Raw genomic sequence first — 24,390 nt, 5'->3', positions numbered from 1 at the left:
CTACTCCCCTCCCAGAAACTTGCAGGCCCTCCAGCGTGAGGCCAAGCCTGGCTCAGACAGCCACAAGCCGGCGGGCCCCGGGGGAAACAAAGAAGGGGAAATCAGGAGCTCCTAGCTGAGGACGATTATTTGAGAAGCCGGCTTTTGCCCCAGGAATGGAGCCGGGATGCCCTGCAAAGGGGGCACTCACAAAGTAGGCCTTGCTCTTCAGGCCTCAACACCTGTTGCCCATGGGACAGAGACCCCCCAGGCCCAAAATAGGCACAGCTGCTACGAAGGCTAATCGCACCCAGAGCTGAGGCCAAGCCCTGTTTGGAAATGTATGCCCACTCCGCTCCCTGCCCTCCCCACTCTGAGCCTTGAGGCCTCAGGACAAGAGTTCTCACTCCTGTTCCTGGTCTAGCCTTCTTAGGGACTCCTGCTTCTCCTGGTCTCCTTCCCTGGGCCCCGTAGCAGGCAGTTGGTAAGTGACAGATGAAGAAAGGAGCATGTAAAGAAACTTCTAGCAGCCGAGGGCTCGGGCCCTGGAGCAAGGAGCTGTGGGACTCTAGCCTTCGCACCACAACACCCTCCCTCAAGGGCTTCCTCTCTGATACCTGATTCTCTCCGCAGGCTTAGGAGCCAGTGTGAACTGCAAACACGCATTGTTTCAGAAGGCCAAGAAAATCAAGTTCATGGGTAGGATGGCTCATAGATTTGTAAAGAGCACCCTGCTGGGTGTTACTCTTTATTCCAGATCCTGGGAGGCAGAGGGTCAGTAGAGAAAGAACATGTTTTCCCCAAGGACCCAGATTCCCACCAGTTCACTTTTCTTGTGGGGAAACTCAGCTCCGCAGCAGTCCTGAGCTCCTGCTGTGCACGGAGGCCTGGGCTCACTGCTGATGGGGTGGACTTGCTTATGGTCCATAAAAGCGTGTCACCCCTTGTCTTCCTCCATGTCCCCTTACCCCTGGGTTTTGTGTTGTTTCTCATCGTAGTTGTCTGAGTACTTGTATTTCCTCTCCTTTCCTCAGGGACGCAGGTTCCGTCTTTCTTCTACCTTTCTGTGCCTAGCTCCCTGGGTGACCCGTGTTGGTGACACTCCAGTTTCTGTAAACTGTCACGACTCTCAGCAAGCTAGTGTCGGGTTTCTGGGGAAAGGCGGTCTAAGGGTGTCTGTCACCTGCTCTGCTGACTCTCCTGAGGACTCCCGAGTGAGGGCCGCGTCGGATTTGATAAAACACGGAGAAGGCCCACAAATGCCCAGGTGGTGGGGCTTCTTGCGCCTCGCTGCCATGGAAAGCCTGAAACATCTCAGCTAAAAATAATCGGTGCCACCCTGGGCCCCCAGCTGCTGGTGGCCTGCCTCCAGGGACAGGAGAGTCTCCGGAATGTCTCAGCATTGCTCAGGTTCACGGGAGCCCCATTCGGCACCAGCAGGCAGCCTCGGACGCTCTCGGCCTCAGCTGCTGTGACAGTGGGATTATTGGGGCAGAAATAGACCGCCGTGCTCTGGTGGCTTCCTCACCCCACGTTCCCAGGCACACCTTGCTTTATTAAGGCTCTCAGCTGTCATGGTGATCCAGGCGTGGAGAAAGGAGAAGCAGCCCTCACCAGCTGCTGGCAGGCCGCAGAGCAGCCAGTGTGCCCCCATAAGGACATGTTACTCTTATTAGAAGCTGTGTCCCTCGTGTGTCCTCAAGAAGGGGGCCATCTGCCCATCATAAATCAAGATCTCATCTGTTCCAAATAAAGAAGGAGTCTAACCGTCTTAGTTGGCAGTCCCTTTATAGTTGACGGAGACTTTTTTTTTAATCCTGTGCTCGAGCATGTATTGCTTGTGTAATTAAAAAATGATAAAAGGTAATAAGAAATAGAAATCTGATGAGAGATTTGAGGCTGAGTATAGAATCCAGAGAGTCCAAGGTTTCTGGATAGTGTAAGGATTACTGGGGGACGGGGACACAAATAAATTCTGCCCAGGTCCCAGAAAAAAATACTAAAAGAGGCAGGCCAGTTAGCAAAAGGAAAAGTAATCTGAAATGGCCCTTAATTTGGAAGTGTGGGGGGTTCCACCTGAAGCAGTGAACCAAAAATGGAGGGACCCGTGCACGCTTTGTGGTCATCCGGTTTGGGGGCTCACATGCAGAAGGGCCAGGAGATACCGAGAATGAGCCAAAGAACACCCAAGTTCCTGCTGCATGGTCACGTGGCCGAGGGATGGCTGGCTGAGCTCTGCACAGGCTGAGCTGGTGGGCAAGAGAAGGGTTTCGGGTCGATGCCTAGAGGAGTTAACACACATAGTCAACAGTCAGCAAGACAAAAAAATGCACCTTTTGGGTTTCATCCGCCCAGTCCTAACCCACCTCTGCCCCACGCCCCATCTGCCCCGCATCCCCAGTGTTTCTCATGCCTATTTTGCCAGATGCTCTGGTAGGCAGTGCTTGCTGATCTAAGAGTTTGGGGATCTAGAGAGCTTCTCGTCTCTGCCATTTTGACCCGGAGCATATCACTCTACTTCAGTGTCTTCATCTGTCAAGCAGGGGGCATGGCCCCGCTCGTCCTCACTGCGCTGGTCCTTGGATGACGTGGGGGCTGCGTGCTGAGAGCCCACGGCAAGAATCAGTAAATAGAGCCTGAGATCATCTTCGTCCTCCCCATCCCTGGGCAAGGCTTCCCCTCTCCTGCTTCTGTGGCCCCATCAAGTCCTTACTCGGAATTTGGAAGGAGGTCGTGTATCATTTTCTAGACACAAGGCTTGTGTCTTCTAGAGTCATATATAGAAACCGTCCCTCGCTTCATGGAGCAGATACACAAGCAACGTTGGGTATCCCGTGAAGTCTTAGAAAATTAGTTTTTCCGTTTCATCCTTCCCTAAATGGGAGCCTACTAGAGACAGTCACGGACAGCTTCCAGAACCAGCAGCTTACTCCTTTGTGAGAAACCCCGCACATTGCTGGTAGGAGAACATTATGGGATCCCACGACCCCAAAGGTTTTCATGTTCGTGGCCCCACGTCTGTTAAGTCTGGAGTTCTAGAGAATATATTTATTTCAAAAATGGCCTTCCTTCCTCTTTCCTCCTTCCTTTCTTATCCATATCTGAGTATGTGTTTTTGTAAGGACTATTTCAGAAAATCATGTTAATCATAATATAGCATTATATCTTGAAAATGAGCAAGAACCCTATAGTGCTATCAAATATCGGGCGAGGATTCAAATTTCACCAACTGGTGTGTGTGTGTGTGTGTGTGTGTGTGTGTGCACGCGCGCGTTTGCACGGGCATACACAAGGCCCATGCAGCCCATGCAGAGCAGTCGGTGGGTAGGTCTGTTAAATATCTTTTAACCTCTAATTCCTCCTTCCATTTTTTTGTGTGTATTTTTCCTTGAAATTTATTTTTTGAGAAAACTGTGGTTTTTTTTTTCAGTCGACATCCCCACATCCTGAAGTTTATTGGTTGACTCTCAGGTCTCTGTCTCCTGCATTTCCCAAGTGGTCACCAGACCAGCAGACCCAGTCAGACAATGGGGCAGGAATTCTTCATGGGCAGCGGTGGGTACATCTGTCGGGAGGCATACAATGTCCAGTGGTCTGTATTTTGGTGATCCTAGGAACCAGAAATCATCAGCATTGTGATATTCCTAATTCAGACCCCGGTCGTGATGTTACAGTTGTTTCATTTCCTTATGTACCAGTTTGAGGACCCTGGTAACAAGAAACTGTTTGCTTTCTGGGTCACCCACTTCCCATGGAAGGCAGTCGGTAGCCGTCTTTGTCATTCAGAACAGCACTGGGCCACCACCGCCTGTTTGGTCCGGCCTCGGGCCTGGGTCCTGGTCAGACTTGTTCCCACCATGACTCCTCTCAGCAGCAGGTGCCCCACAGAGAGGTGCTACTGTTTAGTCCCAGTGTCACAGAAAGTATTGAAAGCAGGTCAAAGAGATGTAGTTTTGGAGACCGAATTCTCTGAAACCATTGACATGCCAAACCTAACATCGACGTTGGCCTCCTTTCTAGTGACAGGTCCGAGGAGGCCCTAAACTCTGCGCTGGGTGCTAAGGAGAACGCCCCAGCCCCTCCCTGGGTCTGTGATGCCCACTGAGCATCTCCTCATCTTCTAGAATCGGACAAAGAAGGAACCTGGCTACTATTCTGGGAAGTTTAATTATGACAAGAAATGGGTGATTTCAGTTAGAAAATGCTCTTTCTGGTAGAAGATCAGCCAGAGGGTTACTGTGACTTCCTACCATTTTTCCTCTCTTAAGGTAAAGACAGGTTTATCCTGAGTAAAGGGTGAGATTTCCTGTTGTGCGGCTTTGACAGAGCCCTTGGAGGGACCCCATGCCACCCCGTTCCTTCGTGTGTCCTCAGTAGTTACCCCAGCCCTTGCGTGGAGGGCGGCCCAACAAAGCCTTGCTGGACTCCAGAGGTCCTTCCTGATAGACTGTGGAGGTGGGGAGTCTGTCCCTTGCCCTATAACCCTGTTCAGCTTGACATGGGGTTTCCCCAACCTGAGACCTTTATGTTTCCCTCACATCACACTGAGGCAACTCTTCTGACAAGCCCGCGGCCAAAGCAATACCTTTCCTTTATGAGCTCATCTCAGCAGTCAGTTAAGCGTTCATCTCTTGCTTTCAGCTCAGGTCATGATCTCAGGGTTGTGAGATCGAGCCCCGTGCTGGGCTCTGCACTGAATGTGGAACCTGCTTAAGATTCTCTCTCTCCCTTCCCTTCTGCTCCACCCCACTTGCTCTAGGGGAAAAAAAAAAAAATCTTTAAAAATAAATAAAGAAAAGAAAAGCAATCTCTCCTTGTCCCCAACTACACACTCGAGGGGAATTTATCAAGCCCTCAGCTGACAGAGATTTCAACACGAGGCACAAAAATCATCAAGCAGTGAACCATTTCCACACAGGGAAGAGGAAACAAATACAGGGAAACAGCCTCGAGTTGAAAACGAAGGAAAGTTTAATGCGCGTGAAGAAGGAGTCATGGGGAAATTCACGATAACGGCCAGGAGCCAAGAAAATATACATTCTGCATATTTTCTGTCCTGCTCCAGAAGACCACTCACTCTTCACTCTCATGGACCACCATCTGGAAAGAAAGTGGGTGTTTTTAGTTCCCTCAGATGGCAGAGACCCATTTCCTCCTGTCCCCTCTCCCTGCAGGCATCGGGGAGTTGCTCCCTTGGGTTTTTCAGTAGGATGCAGGGTGTTTTTTGGGGTCTTGGGAAAATACAGGATTGCATATGTGGAAGAAGTCACCCCAGAGCCTGAGAAACTGGCTCCCGGAGAGCAAGCCCCATCCTGGGGGACGTCCTCCCTCTGGTCATCGACGGGTCCAGGGACTGAAGACTAGTGCCAGCAGAAGGCATCTGAAAGCTCTCAGCCAGAAAACCCTCCTTCCTTTTCTGGATCGTGTTTGCTTTATTGCAACTTGGGTTTCGGTGGGGCTCAAATCCCTTCCTTTCCTGAGCCTAACATTGACCAAGCCCTAAAGTATGGGGTTCTCCAGGTTTTCCCAGCTCAAAAGTGTCTGCACCGCTGTGGAAGCTTCCCAGCTGGCCCCCAAGCGCAGCCCCGGCATGCACCTGCTGTTCTCTCCAGTGCCGACCAGAGCCACCTACCCTGCTGGAGGTGAAGTCACGGGTCTTAGCACGAAGCTTATTGACTTGGGATTCCGCGATATCGGCGCGTTCCTCTGCCTCCTCGAGCTCATGCTGAGCTTTACGGAATTTGGTGAGGTGAGCATTGGCCTGTTCGTCCTAAAACCAAAGAGACCAGGCAGGTAAGGTGAGTACACACCCATCTCGGCGCTCCGGGTGTGGGACAGGCCAGGCTGCTATGCAAAAACCACAGCGTGACTGACTTACAGCCTCTTCAGCCTGCCTCTTGTAGGACTTGACTTTCACTTGCAGCTTATCCACCAGGTCCTGTAAGCGTAGCACATTCTTCCTGTCCTCTTCGCTCTAAAGGCAAGAACACAGCCTGTAGCTAGAAGAGGGGCAGAGCTGCACCAGGTCTGGCCCCTTTTCTGGGACAACAGGTTCCTCTCCTGGAGAGAGAACCCAGGGCGGTGTTTGCCGTTCGCAGGGAAGGTGCCTGTCGGGCTTTCCTTCGCTCACCTGGTAAGTTAACTCCTTGACCCGCCGTTCATATTTCCTTAGGCCCTTGACGGACTCCGTGTTCTTCTTCTGCTCCCCTTCCAGCTCAAACTCCAGCTCCCGGATCTGGGGAAACAGTTGGGAAGTTAGTCTGGGGCTGGAGAAGGCGCAGCTGAGGCCGGAGGCCCTGCCCGTGCTGGGACCTCATCCCGCCGGTACCCGCGTCTCCAGTTTCTGGATCTGCTTCTTCCCGCCCTTCAGGGCCAGCTGCTCAGCCTCGTCCAGACGGTGCTGCAGGTCCTTCACCGTCTGCTCCATGTTCTTCTTCATGCGCTCCAGGTGGGCGCTGGTGTCCTGCTCCTTCTTCAGCTCCTCGGCCATCATGGCCGCCTGTGAGCGCAGACAGAGATCAGGTCCGAGCCTGGGCGGGCACCCAGAGGACCAGAGCCATGCTAGAGAAGAAGGACGGCAGGCGAGGCAGGGACCGAGCCCCTCCTTCCACAATGGAACACGAGAAGAGCTACGCTGGGTACAGAACAGAACCTGAGAACTGCCGTGTCCAGGGACTTTCCTGAACTGGCCTCTTTGGGACCTTATCCTCCCTGCACCCCCTCCCAAACGCCCCGGAGAATTGTGTACTTCGCTGTCACCAGTATGTTTTCAGAGGAACCTGAGACCTGGAGCAGACCGACTGGTACCCCCCAGGGCAGCTTTGTGGGTGGATAGCCAGTTAAGGGCAGGCGGGGAGGGCAGTGGGGCGCGTGGACGGCCCAGAGCGCAGGAGCTGCAGCGGTCCCCACCAGGCGGCAGGTGGCGCTGTGGGAGCCGTGGCGGGCGGGGACCGCACTCTGGGCGGGGCCGCAGGTGCAGGTGGGAGGGAGGGAAGCCCGCTTCAACCAGGCGACAGCGGGTGAGACACGACACGTAAGGGTCTCATGTTCATGGTTGCAGTAAGTCAGATGTTGAAGGAAAGAAGGGCGTCCCTCTCTGTGGGCCCTAGAAACGGACTGTCATCCTTATGCTCCATTACTGACCACACTGGCCGTTTCAAGGTGCCGAGGGGCGGTGCTGATTCGGACGCAGGCAGCGCGGACTGCACCCCTGTCTCCCCCGCCCCGCCCCGGGGGAGGCCCCGGGCCCCTCTGGTGGGAACGACTGGGGTTGGGAGAAGGAGGGCCTCGCCGTGCAGCGCGGGAGGGGAGAGCCTTACATCGGTGATGGCCTTCTTTGCCTTCTCTTCGGCGTTCCTCGCGTCCCTGCTGGCATCTTCCACCTCGCTCTGGAGCTGCGTCAGGTCCGTCTCCAGCTTCTTCTTGGTGTGGATGAGGCTGGTGTTCTAGGGCGGGGGCAGCACGGTCATCGTGGGCGCGCGGGGCCGTGGGCGCCCTCCCCGCGGCCGGCCCGCCCCTCACCTGGGTGTGCAGCAGCTGCACCCTCTCATTGGAGTCCAGGAGCTCCTGCTCCGCCAGCTTGCGAGCCCTCTCCGTCTGCTCCAGCGACGCCCGCAGCTCCTCCACCTCGGCCTGCAGCAGGTTGGCTCTGCGCTCCACCATAGCCAGCTGCTCCTTCAGGTCCTCCTGGCCCCGCAGGGCGTCATCCAGGTGCAGCTGGGTATCCTAGCCAGACAACCAAGGACAGGTCGCGTTGGCGTGGCAGCCGGAGGGCCGCGAGTCCCCCTCTGTGAGCGTCTGCGGGGGTGGGGTCAGACCTTCAGCTGCCCCTGCACGCTCCGGAGATGCCTGAGGGTCTCCGCGGCCTGGCGGTTGGCGTGGCTCAGCTGGATCTCGATCTCATTCAGGTCGCCCTCCATCTTCTTCTTGATCCTGATGGCCTCGTTCCGGCTCCGCACCTCAGCGTCCAGGGCGCTCTGCATGGTCTCTACTGTCCGCTGGTAGTTCCTCTTCAGCTGCTCGATCTCTTCGTCCTTCTCTGCGATCTTTCTGTCGATTTCTGACTTTACCTGGGTCAGCTCAAGCTGGATTCGGAGGATCTTGGCCTCTTCGTGCTCAAGGGCGGCCTGCGGAGCACAAATGCGGAGCAGAAATGGTGCGATGAAGGGACAGCGTCTGGTACAGCACCCCCCGCACCCCTCACCCCGTGAGAAAGCTTCAGTGAGAGATTCATGACCGTGACTCTACAATATTCAAGATGACCTTAAAAAAAAAAAAATCCCTAACGTATCTTCAAGGCCGAAATAACATCTCTTGTATTGCTGTTTGTTTTTTCTTATACTATCGAACAGTAATCACATTTAAACCCTTCTACTTCTCAGGAGCATAAAGCACCTTACAGAGACTTTAAATTCATCTAAAGTTTTGTAAATGCTCATTTTTAGACCAATTTTAATGTAATGATTTTTCTCCAGTAAGTCCAAGATAATCCACAGGTGTAATTTCTTGCCATTTGATAGGAAAGGAGCCGGCCTCCGGATTGTGGCTTGACAGAAACGGGGAGGCAGAAAGGGAGCCACAGAGGGAGGCCGGCTAGCACGCCTCCCTGCCCCCCCGCCCTTGCCCAGGGTGACTGCAGCTCCACCTGGGGGGGGGGGGGGCGGTATCCAAACCCTTCCCGCTGCTGCCTGTTCACATTCTGCTCACCTCTGCTTCCTCAAGAGCCAGCTGGATATCTGCCTTTTCCAGCTCAATCTGCTTTCTTGATTTCTCCAATTCATGGATGGTTTTACCATTCTCAGCGATTTGTTCCGTGAGATCCGCAATTTCCTCTGCAAACACAGAAGTCTGGATTGCATTTGAATGCCTCTGCCCGGGTTTCCAGGCACGGCAAACACCTCCTGAATGCTTGGTGACTAGTTCCCCGTCCTTCTAAGGTGGCTGCTTCCTAGAGATAAGACTGGGTCGAGACAGTGGTGTGCAGGGATCTCCATCCCAAAGCTCAGCTCCCCCCCCCACTGCCAAGGGGGGACATCAGGCTGTGTCAAACCGCTTACGCTCCAAGTTCTTATTTTCCCGTTTCACAGTTTCGAGTTGATCTAAGGCTTCCTCGTAGGCATTTTTCAGCTTGAAGAGCTCGGTGCTCAAGGAGCGGGACTCCTTCAGAGATGCCTCTAGCTCTGCCTGGCTCTCCTCACACTTGGTTTTCCATTCGGCCAGCACCTGGAACACAGACATGGCAGGTATGCCCTTGATTGGCTCTGCTCCAAGCTCCCAACTAGGCATCAGCGTTAAGGGAAATATTCCTAGAACTGGGGCTCCCCTTGGCGGCGTCTCTTGCCTGGCGCCTTGGTCTTGATTTGAGGAGCCCAGATTTCTTTCCGTAAGTTTACTCGAGATCCGTAACCTATCAGCAACAGTCGTCATCTCTCAGAAGCACCTCAGTCTTCTGAGGTGGTAGTCTCTGGGCCCAGCTGCCCTTTTCGTAATATGAGAATGACCCTGCACTTCTAAATATTTCCTTACAATTTTGGTTCAAGTCATCGTAATGTCATACTGAAAGGGAGGCTTTCAGAGAGCCTCCCAAGGGGACCCAAGCTAGACCCCCACATGTCAGCCCCCCAGACAGACCAGCAGAGCGGGGAACTGAACACATGCCAGCAACTGGTTTGTCTCTGCTGACAGCTTGAAAGGGACCTCCACCCTCTTCGCACGCCCGTCTCATTTCACACACAAGGAAACAACAACCCAGTGAAGCTTAGGACTTGCCCAGGGCCACACGGCTGGTGGGGGCGGCATCCTAGCGTCCTCCTTCTATGACTACCCGGGGCCCCGTTCAGCCTGCGTGGAGCTGACCCCATACCTTGTCAAAGTTCCTCTGCTTCTTGTCCAGAGCGGCGGCCAGAGAGTTTGCTCTCTCAACATCAACCATCAGGTCCTCGACCTCCCCTTGCAGCCTCTGCTTGGTCTTCTCCAAGGAGGCACACTTAGCATTCACTGCCTCGACTTGTTCCTCCGAATCTTGAAGGCGCTGAGCAAGTTTTTTCCTTAAAGAATATGAAAAAGAAGCAGGCACTATTCAAATCTCAGTCCTCGTGAACATCACTGTTCATCAATTTGGAATCACTCCTCTGTGCGACTCAAGCAGTCATTTGCTTTCCTAAGCCCAGGGGAACCTCCTGTGTGCTTGAAACCAGTGATCAATAACTGGCCTTGTCTCTAACCAAGATCAAAGCTGTTTGTCTTAATGAAGTGTTAACGCCAGGTCCCTCTCGAGCGCGCACAGCGCTGCATTAAGACACAGATGAGGTGGGGAAGCCCCTCGTAATGGAACAAAGCCATTCCCGAGGAGCTCTAACACTCACACCCTCTATCATCTCATCGTCTGAGCTCTCTTGTTCTTCTACAGGCAAATGGACTTGCGTACTTAGCCTCCTCCAGCTCCTCCGTGCGCTGGATGGCATCCGTCTCGTATTTGGTCCTCCACTGGGCCACCTCGCTGTTGGCCTTGGACAGCGCCCTCTGCAGCTCGGCCTTGCCTTCCTGCTCCTCCTCATACTGTTCCCGCAGCAGGTCACAGTCGTGGCGGGAGGACTGCAGGGCGTGGGCCAGGGCGTTCTTGGCCTGCGGGAGTCAAGAAAGAGGAAATTCTCCAGCGGCTGAGTAACGTTGCCTTGTTTTCCTGGAGTAATTGAAGGCTAGACCAAGAAAGCGGTCCGTCAAATGCCTTACCTTGCTTTCTTCCTCCAACTGCCGCTTGAGCTCTTCTATTTGCTGGGTAAATGCTTGCTTGCTCCTGGAAAGCTGGGACACTATGCTTTCCTTTTCCTCCAGCTGACGACTCAGCTCGCCTAGGTCCAGAAGGAAATATTTTCATTTTATTCATGCACTCATCCATTCATCGAGCTCCTAGTGTGTTTAAGGCACTGTACTAAGATCAGGGAGAGAGTTAATGACAAGAGAGAAGGGAGAAACCAAAGACACAGCCCATAAGGTATTGTTCTAAACTACTAGAAGCCTGGAGTGACTTTTGTCGGTAAAACCCACTGAGAACGATTGTAAATTTAAACATTACCGCCTAAAAACACCCATCAGACCTCCTAGTGGCTGGTGTGTCCAAATGTCTGTCGATTTGTCAATAGAGAAATAGTGCTTTCCTTAGGACTTTATAGCTCATAATTTGAAGTTGGACTCTTGGGTAAATGTGGTGGGTTCAGGTTTATAGGCTTACGCAGAAGTAAGAGGAAGAAGGTGGAGGGAGAGACCTAGTGCCTCCAGAGGTGAAGCCCCAAGATGACTCTAGAAGAGGCAAGTAAACCATCTTTCTTCGCAATCTTGTTTGTGACTGCCAGCAAAGGATTGATTAATTCACTGGGATGATGGGCAGGAGGACCAGGGGTGGGCGGGGCCACGTTTTCTAGGTGAAAGCCCTAGATAATATTCCCCTATGTTTCTCCTACACACCAGGAACTGACACGCACTGGCTGTGTTTCTTTACCTATTGTCTAAAACACTTGATTGCAGACCACGAACTGAAATTTGTGTGCATCAAGAGCGTTGGGAATTCATTTCTAGTATCGTTTCTGCCATTTAGATTCTTCTTGATGCAAGGTATCATGCATGTTGAAAGAGCTTGAAGCAAGTGATATTCTGACTCCCCTCTCGTCCAGATCTGCTTTTCTCGCTCCTGTTTTTACTGAACTCTCAATGTTCCCTCCTTCATGATATCTTGAATGACTCTTTTTTGAGTCATTCTGATTTCTTCTCTCCGCAAATATGCTTTCCTAGGGATTCTCCCCTACACGGAGCTGCCCTTTGGTGTTGACCAGTGGCCTCCCTGCCCCGGAGGTGACCACCCCTCCCATCTTATCGCTCACCGGCCTCCGTCTGCAGACGGGACTTCTGTGTGGCCAGCTCGCTCATGCTTCTCTGAATTTCCTCATTCTTGCCCCTGGCCTCGCTCAACTGATCCTCTAGAGTTCGGCATATTTTCTCCAGATTAGCCTAAAGGATTGAGAACGGGGAGAACATCAGTATGGAACGACCCAGAGGTGTCTGTCTCTCCCTCAAAAGCACTGGGCCCCATCCTGCCAGAGCACCTTGGATTTCGACACGCTCTCCACGTTGCTGGCGAGGTCATCGATCTCCAGCTTGAACTCGCTCTTCTCCTTCTCCAGCTTCTGCTTGACCCTCTGCAGGTTGTCTATCTGCTCCCCGAGCTCGGCCACGCTGTCTGCGTGCTTCTTCCTCAGGGTGGCCAGCACAGCTTCGTGCTGCAGCGTGGCCTCCTCCAGGTCCCTGCGCATCTTCTGGAACTCGGCCTCGCGCTTCTTGTTCAGCTCGATCTGCGTGGAAGTGACCCCTCCCGCCTCTTCCAGCCTCTCGCTCAGCTCCTCCAGTTCCCTGGCGTAGTCGCTGCGCTGTTTCTCAGTCTTTGCACGGGTCGCCCGCTCCGCCTCAATCTCCTCTTCCAGTTCCTCAATCCGAGCCTGTGGAGGGCGGCCATTCACCCACGGGCAGTAGGTTCCCAGGGTGATTCACTCTGAACATCAAGTACAGGCTCGTTTCCATTCTCTTTAAACAAACCAATGGTTGGGATTCTCCCAGGGGAATAGGACTGTTGTTAATTTCCTTTACTAGGAGTTTTTCGTGCCCCAACGTGGTCATCATTCCTGCAGGGACCAACCTAGGACATTGTCCATTCAAGTAAATGTTGACCCCCAACCAATACCTTCATTATGTATTTTATCTTAAATTGCGGAAAAATTCATAATTCAAAAGTTCAAAATTCAATTAAATTCAAAGTTCATCACTGCTATGTCAGCCTAGCAGAAAGGAAACTGATGAGGCAGGCAGGCCCGTGGTCCTGCCCACTGGCTCTAAATGGCTTACAGCAGATGGGACCCAGCCACATGCGTGACCTTCACACGACTGGAAAATCTGGGACGCCTCCTACCTGTAGCTCTTTGATCTTCTTCTGAAACTGGAGGCCCAGCGTCTGCTCATCTTCCATTTTGCTTTGCAACTGACTGTATTCAAAATCCTTCCTGGGAAGGGAAATGCAGAATGTGTGAAGACAGAGTAGCCAGAGACTCAGAAGACTGAAATCAATGACTTTAGGACATACTTCTTAAGCCTTTCATCCAGCTGCTGCTTGTCATTCTCCAGATCTAATATGGACTCTTGGGCGAGCTTCAGATCTCCCTCAAGCTTCCTTTTGTTCCTTTCCAGATCAACACGGAGCTTCTTTTCTTGCTCTAGGGAACTTTCAAGCTGAAAAGGGCACCATATCCTTTTTGAGAACAAATGCTTTGCACTGGATGATCCCTGGGGGGCTCTTCCCACCCTGAAGTTCTAGGACTCCCATTAGTATTATTTACTTACATCATCAACTTGCTGTTCCAGTTTGCTCTTGATCTTGCTCAGAGAATTGACTTTGTCTTCTTCAGCTTGGAGGTCATCCAGGGCTTGCTGGTGGGCCTCTTGGAGGGCCTTCTTCTCCCTGGTCAGCTTTGCGATGGTTTCATCCAACCCCGCGAGCTCCTCAGTAAGGTTTTTAACCTAAGAAAAGGCCACAAGCAAATTAGAAGAAGAAATAGTCTGGTTCACGGTGACTACATGAAATCAGAGAGACCCACAGAGAGAGTACCTTGTTCTCCGTAGCATGCTTCTCCTTTTCAACCTTGGCCAGGGTCAGCTCCAGGTCATCAATGTCTTTCTTGAGCTCTGAACACTCATCCTCCAGTTTCCTCTTCTTGGCCGTCAGCTCGGCGTTAATCTCCTCCTCATCCTCTGCTCTCTCAGTCACCTCCTTGATCTTGGCCTCCAGCTGGAATTTGGCTTTGATCAGCTGGTCACACCTCTCCTCTGCGTCCAACAAGTTCTCACTTTCCTTTAAAGAAAAGGGGGGCGTGGGATCACGATTTCCTTTAATGAGATAAGGTTTGTGACATTCCAGGACCTTGGTATAAATGAAATCCTTTAGGAAGCATCCCAACTGCAAAGCAAAAATCCCCACCCCAAATCCAGTCTTTCTAAATAATAAAATCCATCCTAAACACGTACGGCTTGCACTTGGAGCTGCAGGTCATTTTTCTCTTGTACTAGAGTCACCAGTTTTTCCTCCAGTTCCTTCCTTTTGGCCTCTGACTTGGCGAGCTCGTCTTTGGTTTTCTGAAACTCTTCCTTCATGGTGGCCATCTCCTTCTCTGTCTCCGCACTCTTGAGGAGCGGCTTGATCTTGAAGAAGAGCTTCATCCAGGGCCAGTGCTTGACATTCATGAAGGCCCGGATGTTGTACTGGATGCAGAAGATAGACTCCCTGAAAACAAAATATGTGTTATTTCCAGGAGGATCCCCCCCACTCCGACCCCCAAAGAGTTCATGTTTGAACAGAGGCCCTGCTTGACCTTCTCTGCACCATCTTCTGGAATTCCACACGCATGAGGAACCCTCTGCACACCGCTTGGGTCCGGGTGATCAGTTTGGCCAGGCGGTCATCTCGCATTTCTTCCAGGGTTCCCAGCAAGCCAGCCTTGAAGAATACCTTCCAGGGAAGAAGGATGTTATGAGTCCATGATGAAGTCCAGAAGGGACCACAGGCAAGCATCTGTCAGAACTGAGAGACATTACCTTGGTGTGTCCAAATTTGTACTGAGTGTGGTCTATGTCAATGGAGGCCAACAGCTTCTCGCAGGCTTTCTTGCTGTCAATGAACTGTCCCTCAGGGATGGCACTGGCATTCAGCACTCGGTATCTGCCATTGCAGACACAGAAACAGTCACAGACTATTAGCAAAGATGTGAACCTTGGAGACCAGCTAATTCAGGCCCCTCTTCCATCTAACAGGCAAGAAAGCCAAGGTCCAGAGAGAGAAAGAAACTTGCCCATCATCACACTGCTAGGTGGTGGCCTGGAATCTAAGCCTCCTGACAATTCAAGCAGGTCTTTTCCTACTGTGTCATATGCCAGACACGCTCTTGAGAAAACATGGAAGAAAGAAGATGTATACTTTGGTTGGGAGGTAGGTCAATCATTTGACATGAAAGTTTACAATGGGTCTGTTGAAGTGGGCCTTTTCATGTTGGTATTTCTCCCTCTCAAATTCCAGCATCTACACACCGCAGCAAGGAGCACAGAGAATGTTTTGATTACACACCTTTGTTTAAAATCCCCATAGAGAATCCTGTTTGGGAACCCCTTCCTGCAGATGCGGATGCCCTCCAGGACACCATTGCACCGTAGCTGGTGCAGGACAAGGCTATGTTCCATGGCCCCTGACAAGAGAAGCGAGAGACATCAGCTTCACATGGGATTTGGTGGAAACTGAGCACTGTCTACCCCAAGCGTCAGCAGGCGTCTTACCTGGGGTTTTGGTCTCATTGGGAATTATACAGCGCACAAAGTGAGGGTGAGTTGTTCTTAAATTTGACATCAGCTTATTCAGGTTTTCCTAAAAGATGAAATTTGACAGTCTACGGTAGGCTTTTAAAAGATGGAGATGTACCGTGATGAAAAATAAGATCTGTATTTTCAACACACCATGAATTCTAAAGAATGAAAGTATTTAACTTTTTCTTTTAGTAGTCCAATGACTAGAGGTACAGGCACATAACTGATCTAGTGGTCTTTTGCCTCATGGTGAGCCAGAGACTAACCACGTACAAAATGCTTTCTGAAGCAAGTTCCAGAAATGTGTCTGGCTCCACTGGGAGCTTGAGATGATCTTGTCTGTGTCCCTCAGGAAAGTGGGAAAGTTTGTGCCAAGGACTCATCCCCCAGGCCAGCCAACCCAGCTACCCACTGTACAAAATAACTGAATTCTGGACCAACATTTGTTAAACCTCATTTACATATTATATATACTTATATAGTTACTAGATATAATATATATTCATATATGTATATTTTATCATACTGCCGTATGAAAAAAAAATAGCTTCACCAAATAACAACGGATTAAGACCACATTCCTATTCTTGAATAAACCAAGGTCAGAATCTCTACATTGTTCATGTTGAGCTCACTTAAACCAATGACAAGCAAATAAACTTGTATTTTTCTTACCCTGAAAAGGGCAGAGACAGTCTGGAAAGAAGAACCCTTCTTCTTGGCGACTTTCTTCTTTCCGCTGTCAGCTGAAAGACAAAGATGGCTCGTGCTGTTACCAGATCTCCAGGGGTTTTGGGGACCTGTGAACTGAGTGGCACAAGAAAGCACAGATAGGAGGCAGTCTGTGGAGTCTGTTACCGTCTGCTGTCGCGAAGGTGGCGTAGAGGTGCGCCAGGAGCCTGTTGGAGGACTTCTGGTACAGCCCGACCACTGTCTCATTCAGCGGGTCCTTGTTCTTCTCCAGCCAGCCCGAAACACTGTAGTCCACGGTCCCCGCGTAGTGGATCAACGAGAAGTGCGCTTCGGCCCTGCCCTTGACCACCTTGGGCTTCTGGAAGTTGCTGGACTTGCCCAGGTGCTGGTCATACAGCTTGTTCTTGAAGGAGGTGTCTGTGGCTTTGGGGAACATGCACTCTTCTTCCAGGATGGAGAAGATGCCCATGGGCTGCATTAAAGCAAAACAAAATGCATATAGGGTAAATATGAGCTGTAAGATGAGTCAGGGAGTTTAGGAGAAGACGTTACTGAGTGGACAGTTCAGGAGACCTTCTCGATGAGCTCGATGCAGGCAGCCAGGTCCATCCCGAAGTCGATGAAGGTCCACTCGATGCCCTCCTTCTTGTACTCCTCCTGCTCCAGCACGAACATGTGGTGGTTGAAGAACTGTTGCAGCTTCTCGTTGGTGAAGTTGATGCACAGCTGCTCCAGGCTGTTGTACTAATACCAACACAGAGGGTTCACGGGCAAAGTCAGACTTCCTGCAGAATCCAAGACCCATCAACCTTCCTCCTCTTTGCCTCAGGCTCTGCCAGCTCATTTACTCCTTCAGCTACGGGCACGTTCTTCAAGGTCTAACCCCGATCACATCTCTTCCTTGGAAGCTTCTCTGAATTTCCAGCTAGAAGTTTCTTTGTCTCCTGAGTCCCCGTGTTTGGGATCTCTCCTGTGCACCAACCACGGTCTCCCTTATTTTATAGCTACTCTTCCCTGTACCATATGTGCCTTCTGCTTTCCTCTAGGAGCTACAAACTCATCTTTTGTTCGCCAGCGTGTCTGGTGAAATATATGTTCTCAAGAACGGCTATATGCTTCTAACCCAGAACCAGCAGGATATTTATGTAAAGGTCACATGGTTGGCTTATCAAATTCCCCACATGCCTGGCTCTTCCTATGTCAATGATTGCATTTGAGTTCTTTCTTTTATCCATTTAACGGTGTCCTTTATAAAATTCCACTTGTCCCCAGTCTTCGGCTCTCTTGAAATCACACAACTCTCCTCCCCACAATGTGTTTCTCTACCTGATCTGCCCTACAGTTTCCTACACGATGTGATGCTCTGACATGTTGCTTACCTTGACATTTTCCTATGGGGTCATGCAGACCCATCCCTCCCCACACGAAAACACAAAGCAAAGGAACCCAGACCTCAAAGATCTCGAAGCCAGCAATGTCCAGAACACCGATAAAGTGTTGTCTCGGCAGCTTCGTATCCAGTTGTTGGTTGATGCGAGTGACCATCCACAAGAACAGCTTTTCATAAACAGATTTGGAAAGGGCATTCACAGCGTGGTGAACCTGTTGGGGAAAGATCACTGAGGTCAGAAGGCATAGGCCATCGGGAACCTGTGTCTCGCACAGCCCTGAAGCAGCTGCTCACCTGATCTACGGTTTGACCTTTGGTAACGTACTCATTCCCGACTTTCACCCTGGGGAAGCACAAAGCTTTCAGGAGGTCCGACGAGTTCAGGCCCATCAGATAGGCCGTTTTGTCCGCCACTGCCAAGAAAAGACAGACGCTCACAAAGGGGCACCCCCTCATACCCGACAAAGTAGAAGATCCAGTTTGAAACGTCTGCATGATATTCAAAGCTTCTCGAAGCTTGTCTTGGCTGTTTTCACATCCTTTCTCTTTAAGCTGCTTGTATGTACCCAGTGGAAGCTAAGTCAGTCTGAGAATATGGTAGGATTCATGGGAAGGCAGGACTGGGTTCCAGAGAGCCCTGGTCCCATCTCACTGCCCCCGAAACAGGCCCATTCCAGTGATTCTGCAAATGGGGGTGGTAACGCTAGGTGTCGGAGCCCCAGGGAGGTCCACCTCTCCACGTTGAAGGAGGATTCATTGCTTTCAAAAGACGACCCAGTGATCTCCACTGACCGGCCAGCCAGCTCTGGCAAATGGCCTGTTGTGGTTATCTCGTACCTTCTGTGCCGTCCGGCTCGGCCTGCTCCTCCCGCTGCTTCTGCTTGAACTTCATGTTCCCGTAATGCATCACGGCGCCCGTGAGCTTGTAGAGCCCAGACTTCTCCTCCGGGGTGAAGCCCAGGATGTCAATGGCGCTCTGCCCGTCAAAGGACAGCACGTTAGTCGGTTGACCCTGGTGATGGAGGAGGAGCACCCTGCAGCTTCCTCTCGGTTCTACTTACGTCCGTAGCCAACAGCTCCTCCGCATCATCAATGCTGGCCACCAGGATTTCACCCTGGCTGATGAACGGGTAGTCGTAAGGGTTGGTTGTAATCAGCAGCAGCTCTGAAATGAGAAATTTTAAATAAAGATGTCACACAGATGCAGAGGAAATGCCCACCCAGTGTATCTGAGCTCCTAGATTCTGGGCTGAGACTTTCACCGGGGGAGCCCAAATTGAATTTAGGGTTGAAATTGCTTTCCTGCAGCTTGTCGCTGCGTTGAAGATTAAGAGCCCCCGAGAGAACATCTAGATTGTCTTGCTTTGTGCGTAAATGGTGCATCTCAGCGTAGGCTGGGGAGGTTTACTACTTGAAGCTGGCGGAGCGTGGATCAGGAGAGGAGCCCACAGGGAGGGAAGCACAGGTGCTTCGGTATCGTCGCAGCCTTTTCCAAACCCGTTGAAGGGCTGCAGCCCGTTTCCAGGCATTGAGACCAGAGGGCCGAGCAAGCACTGCGAAGAGCAAAGCCCACCGCGCTCACAGAGGCCTGCTTCGGGCGCAGGACGAGGGGCTGTTGGTTTGGGGAGAGGCTGCTTCCTGTGTCCGGACACTAGGGGGCGCCGAAGGACAACCAAATGCTCAGCTCCAGCTGGTTTTCAGGAGCCCCTGTGCAATTCAGCGTGCTTTAATCCCCCTCCTGCCCAGGGGATTCAGTTCCTTTCAAATTGGCACACGGCTGTCAGAAATGGCCCCGTCCCACTTCTAACACAAACATCCTCCGTTGGCGGCTGAGTCACCTGTGTGTAGGCAGGTGCAACTCTCCCTGGTGCAGTGACATCAGGGCCCACGTGCCTCACCTATGAGCTCTGGCTTCTTGTTGGAAAGGATCTGGTAGAAGATGTGGTAGCTCCTCTCAGCCTTCAGCTGGAAGGTCACTCTCGATTTTTCCAGCAGATCTATGGCCACAAACACGGCACTGTTTGCCAGACCGCCCCCCCCCCAACCCTGACACGCCCTCTGCCCTGAAGTCCACTTACAAGTTTCAATATCTGCAGAGGCCAGCTTCCCAGTGGTCCCAAAGTGGATTCGGATGAACTTGCCCTGTGGGGGGAAGGGGACAGCAGGTGTCTACGTGGCTCCAAGTGTCCTTGCTAGTCTCCTGGGCGGCATGAACAGGAGCTTTCTTGCCCTACTTAAAATCGTGTCTTCCTTCTTCTCCCTTCTCTGCCCACTTTGATGGGTCCCCTTTCTTCCATGCCTTTGCTCCACAATTCCTCGAATGTCCCCCCGGTCCCCATCCCACCGTAAAGTAACAGAGTGACTTTTCTCAAGATGCAAATCAAACCATATCGCTTCCCGGCTTACAGAATCGCTGAGGCGCTCCCCCTCCCTTCTCACGGCCTCCACGCTCCTATGCGACCAGATCTCTGTCTACCTCTTCCCCCCGCCTCGTGGGACCCGCCTCCTGCCCACCTTGCTGCCGCCACGCAAACTCTCCATGGGTCCCTTGAGTACACCCAGCCCTTCCCCACTTCCGAGAGTGTGTGCTTCCCTTCCCCTTTATCCTTCCTCATCCTGCAGGCCCTGGGGTTCGCAGGCCGGCCCCCTAGATGCCTTTTCTGCCAACCCTGTCTAAAGGAGACCCTGCCCCCAGTTACTCCCTGTTGATTGGAGCTTTTTCTGAAATTGTCTCGCTGCTGTGTTGCATTCCATCATTGGCTACCCCCCGCCCCCCTACACCCCTCCCTCCCCACCGAGCCTGTAGCTTCTGTGAGGACAGGAAACTGGCCTGTCCTGAAGGCCCCTAGAAACCCCAGCTGAGCTGAACTCAGACTCACAAAGCGGGAGGAGTTGTCGTTCCTCACGGTCTTGGCGTTCCCGAAGGCCTCCAGCAACGGGTTGGCGCTGATGATCTGGTCTTCCAGTGTCCCCTAAGGCAAGCCAGCAGGGGAGGAAGCAGCCACAAATGACACTGGGAAATGCCCCCCAGCTCTGCCCACCTACCCGCCCTTGCTGCCTGGCAGCCCGTGGCAGAGCCCGTCCCTGTCCCCCTGGCTTTCCAGGACAAGTCTCAACCAACTCCTGCGCATCTGCGGAAACGCTTCGGCTGTGTTGTAACATTCTCGTGCACTTGAGTGTCTCGATGTAAAATCCCCTTAATGCTTCAGTGCCTTGCTTCTCTCTAGTGAGTCTGGTTGTCTGCGTTCATTTCCTACGGGTTATAACCTATCTGTTTTGAAAAGCAGGTATTGCTACAATTCTCTTAAGTCGGTGCATGTCATTCTGTGGAAAAGAACAAGCTCTGAGCTGCTCCCCAAATGACCTTCCTTAGTTAAGCCTCAGAGCCTTGCTTTTTAGGGAACCGCAGGGTCTGGACGATCAAGCACACACCCTGGGTTGTCTGCATAACTGGCTCTCCTGGGACTTCAGATCCGGGTCTGCCCTCCCCCCTCGCTGTGAAGTTAACACAAAGGTCAGAGGTGGAAACTCGGCAAGCCTCTCCCTTCCCTGCACCTTCATTTTGGAGTCCTTCTTCTTGGCGAGGTCTCCAGTCGCTGCAATTGTTGCAAAGTACTGGATGACCCTTTTGGTGTTCACAGTCTTCCCTGCCCCGGATTCTCCACTATTTGAGAGAATATAAGAGAGAGGGAGAGAGAAACGTGTCCTGTTAGTAGAAACAGCCTCCCCACGGTGTCCCACAGAGACCTGGACCTACTCCAAGCGACAGCAGACCCACACCTGCCAGACAAACAGTGAGAAACTACTCGGAGAGGCAGAGGCCCAAGGGAAGGGTCATCAGAGCCGAGCTCCCCCGGCAGTGGGTGATTCCAGTTTCTGAGACCTTACATATTCCCTTCTGGGTATACGTCCCCACCTCCGTCCTGTCATCACAGACTCTGCTCTTAAGTACTTCCCTCTTTCCTTTTTTAAAGAGAAAGTGTGCAAGGGGAGAAGGAGCAGAGGGAGAGGGAGAGAGAATCTTAGGAAGACGCCCCACAGGGGCGGACCCCGACGCGGGGCTCGACCCCACGACTCTGAGATCATGACCTGAGCCAAAACCAAGAGTCGGACGCTTTCCCGAGTGAGCCACTGGGCGCCCCGGCTCCAAGTTCATCTAATGAATAGCATAGAGCAAGCGGTGCCTTTGCCTTCTGCCCTGGAGACAAAGAGCCGCAGCTACGGAGCTGCCCTGGGTCTTGGATACTTACGTGATCAGAATGGACTGGTTCTCACGATCTGCCAAAAACAAAATGAAACGTTTGACAGCGATATGAGGAGCTTCCCCCAGTCCTCCGCCCCTTGTCAAGCAGTCACGCGTTGCTACGCCAGGCCTCCTCCTCGTGGCATTTTGTAGGGGTCTGGGGGCAGCCCGAAGAGCCTCCTTCTTGATGGCGACACTCAGAGTAGAAGCCTCTACCTCAAGCCAGTCAGTGGCCTTTCATCCCACTGGGCAGAACCGTGTGGAACCGTGGGTCTTCATCTTCACTCCGGCCCCCGCCCCCCCCCATGTCAGTTTCATAGGGTTTAACCAATGCTTACGTTCAATCCAAACTTCCTAGCCGGGCCTGCAAAGCCCTAAAAGATCTGGCCTCTTGCAGCCTCTTGAACTACCTCCTCGTCTCCTCCCTTCTTGCGGAAGGCCCAGGCCAGCCAGCAGCCCCAGCACGTCCCCTTCCTGGACACTCACCGGTCAGCATGAACTGGTAGGCATTGTCGGAGATGGAGAAGATGTGGGGTGGGGCCTCCTGGCGCTTCTTGCCTCGGTAGCCTTCCACCACCTCGGGGTTGTACACCGGCAGCCACTTGTAGGGGTTCACGGTGACGCAGAAGAGGCCCGAGTAGGTCTGTGGGAGTGGAAAACGTGTGTGCGCACGTGCGTGCGTAAAACCGTTTGCCTCTGTTATTCTGTCTCTTGATGCTGAACTTGTAAAGGAGGGGTGGATTTCTCTTTAGAGATGAGCCACGGAGATGCAAAGGGGACCAGTCGACCCTCCTGTGACTCGCAAGGGACCCTGCCCAGGCCCAAATCTTGGCTGGCTCTCCTGCTCCCTCCCCACCCCCGGCTGCCTGCCTCTCTTCTTCCCAATGCCCCCTTCCTCCCTCATTCCCTGCCTTTCTCCTCCCCCTCCTTCTTCTTTTCCTCCCGACTCCCCTCTCATGGGACAGCTCCGTCACACCCGGGCCACCCCCACCGCACCGACTGCCCCAGGGGCCCTGGGCACTGACGTAGATCATCCAGGACGTGTAACGGTCCTTGAGGTTGTACAGCACGGCCGGCTCGTTCAAGTGCGTCAGCATGGCCATGTCCTCGATCCGGTCGAACTTGGGGGGGTTCATCGCATACACGTCCTCTGGTTTGACCACCAAGGTCTGAGTGAGAAGACGGACGGGGACCACCTGGTGTCATCGGGGGGTCTTGCCCCCACCCCCGTTTTCATTTTCTTGTCTGTCTCCTATGAGAAGCCTGAATCCCAAGGGGCAAACCCTGGGGAAAAGGGCCCCCGGACAGCAGGAGAAGACAGGACCCAGGGGAGACTCACGGGAACACGGAGAGTGTGTGATTATCTCTGTCCCTCAGGGATTTTGTTGCTTTCTGTCTACGGCGCTCCCAACTCTGGGCAAGGTGGGTGGGAAACCTGCCTTTTCCTGCCTTCAGGTAGGAGTGATTTAAACCACCCTGAGCAACTAGCCCCCCCCCCCTTGTGATGCGTCTGGACCGTCTGCTTCCCACCATTCCTGCTGCTTTGCAAACCCCCCGGCAGCCCAGACATCTGACGGATACAGAGAGCCCCTCCAGGAGCCTCGGCGAGGGGATGGCCTTGAAGGGCGAGTCCACCTGCCCACTTTCTTCACACCCAGCCCAGTGACACTGTCTTCTTTTTATTTTTCTTTTAATATTTTCTAAACTTTTCTCAGAACATTTCCCGATTCCTCTGGTCTTGATTCCAGAAAACGAGTGAAGTCCAGGATTTCACTACCATGTTCTTGGCCAGAATGTATGGGCTACGCTGCTCATGGCCTTCATGAGACAGGGAGGCTGCCATTTCACACGGAGCCTGTGGTCCACTAGGATCCCTTACTCGCTTTCCCTCCTTCCTCAGCTAGACAGCTACTGCTAGAAAAAGCGGGGGGACCCAGGCTCCCAAAGGAGAGTGTTCTACGGAAGGCGGTGTTCTCGCTGTTGGCCTTCCAGCCTCACACCCTTATGATCCCCTAAAGCAATGTGAACATTGGCAAAGCCTCCCTCCTGAACTCAAATTGCTTTGAGCGGCCACGACTGGGCTGTTGTTGGAGGCGGGTGGTGAGGGTGGCGGGTGCACTGACTCGGCGACCCTGCAAAGCCCACAGAGGGCCCGGCGGCTGGCAGAGGGCGTGCGTGAGGCTTACCCGGTTATCTTCGGTTTCCACCGTGACCTTCCCATCCTGGCTACTCTTAATTCTCCCCTTGGCGTATTCTTCCTTTGAGTCGACCACAAAGCAGTATGTCTTGGCGTCGAAGGGCTGGTTCTGAGCCTCGATCCTTTCCTTTTCCGACTTCCGGAGGAAAGGAGCGGCGATGCCGAACACTTCCATTTCAGTGTCGCTACTCATGGTGCCGCTGGAGAGCACAGGGGACAGGTGAGCCCCGCCGCCACCCCGCTCCAAGCCTGCATGCCTGCCCACTCTGCCTGCCCGGGGCAGCCCCGTGAGCGGGGGCCCAGGAGCCCAGCCGCCCTCCATCCCCTGGGCCTCCACCCACAGGGCCCGAGGGCTACAAAAATCACGTGTGTGTGTATTTCCCCGGGGGCTTCTCTGTGCAAACGGCACAGAGCACAGGTGATCCAGGGGGAGGGCAGCTCCCGGGACCTAGCTCTCCTGGTCTGCAAAACCCAGCAGCTGCCGCGGAAAGCTTTACA

At 52.8% G+C, this 24,390-nt stretch overlaps 1 protein-coding gene across 1 annotated transcript; it reads right to left on the bottom strand.

Annotated features, from left to right (window-relative positions):
- Positions 1-4,875: 4,875 nt before the first annotated feature.
- Positions 4,876-24,086, bottom strand: LOC131815569 (myosin-3). Its single transcript, XM_059147309.1, has 39 exons — positions 23,882-24,086; positions 22,721-22,864; positions 22,182-22,338; positions 21,703-21,730; positions 21,008-21,116; positions 20,332-20,424; positions 19,531-19,594; positions 19,351-19,449; positions 18,514-18,617; positions 18,290-18,428; positions 17,747-17,865; positions 17,515-17,664; positions 16,636-16,806; positions 16,228-16,534; positions 16,045-16,115; positions 15,343-15,430; positions 15,137-15,254; positions 14,611-14,734; positions 14,388-14,524; positions 14,044-14,299; positions 13,628-13,870; positions 13,363-13,539; positions 13,106-13,251; positions 12,935-13,025; positions 12,078-12,467; positions 11,856-11,982; positions 10,711-10,829; positions 10,406-10,602; positions 9,842-10,025; positions 9,036-9,201; positions 8,686-8,810; positions 7,797-8,105; positions 7,501-7,704; positions 7,299-7,424; positions 6,308-6,478; positions 6,110-6,214; positions 5,858-5,953; positions 5,612-5,749; positions 4,876-5,079 (listed from the first exon to the last, which is right to left on the bottom strand). Exons 1-39 carry the CDS (start codon positions 24,083-24,085, stop codon positions 5,053-5,055), a joined length of 5,823 nt encoding a protein of 1,940 aa, XP_059003292.1. The 5' UTR covers position 24,086; the 3' UTR covers positions 4,876-5,052.
- Between the last annotated feature and the right edge of the window lie 304 nt (positions 24,087-24,390).

This window comes from Mustela lutreola, chromosome 15, assembly GCF_030435805.1.
Source record: "Mustela lutreola isolate mMusLut2 chromosome 15, mMusLut2.pri, whole genome shotgun sequence".
Lineage (NCBI taxonomy): Eukaryota > Metazoa > Chordata > Mammalia > Carnivora > Mustelidae > Mustela > Mustela lutreola.
This window is presented reverse-complemented; position numbering and strand designations above follow the sequence as displayed.

Bases quoted from the DNA above. Each gene is read 5' to 3' on its own strand.
- LOC131815569 (XM_059147309.1), bottom strand. From the start codon at position 24,085: ATGAGTAGCGACACTGAAATGGAAGTGTTCGGCATCGCCGCTCCTTTC. The intron at 17,665-17,746 runs GTGAGCAGCTGC...TTTCCCCAACAG, and splicing joins AAGGTCAAACCGTAGATCAG to GTTCACCACGCTGTGAATGC. The intron at 13,252-13,362 runs GTAAGTAAATAA...TGCCCTTTTCAG, and splicing joins TGGAACAGCAAGTTGATGAT to CTTGAAAGTTCCCTAGAGCA.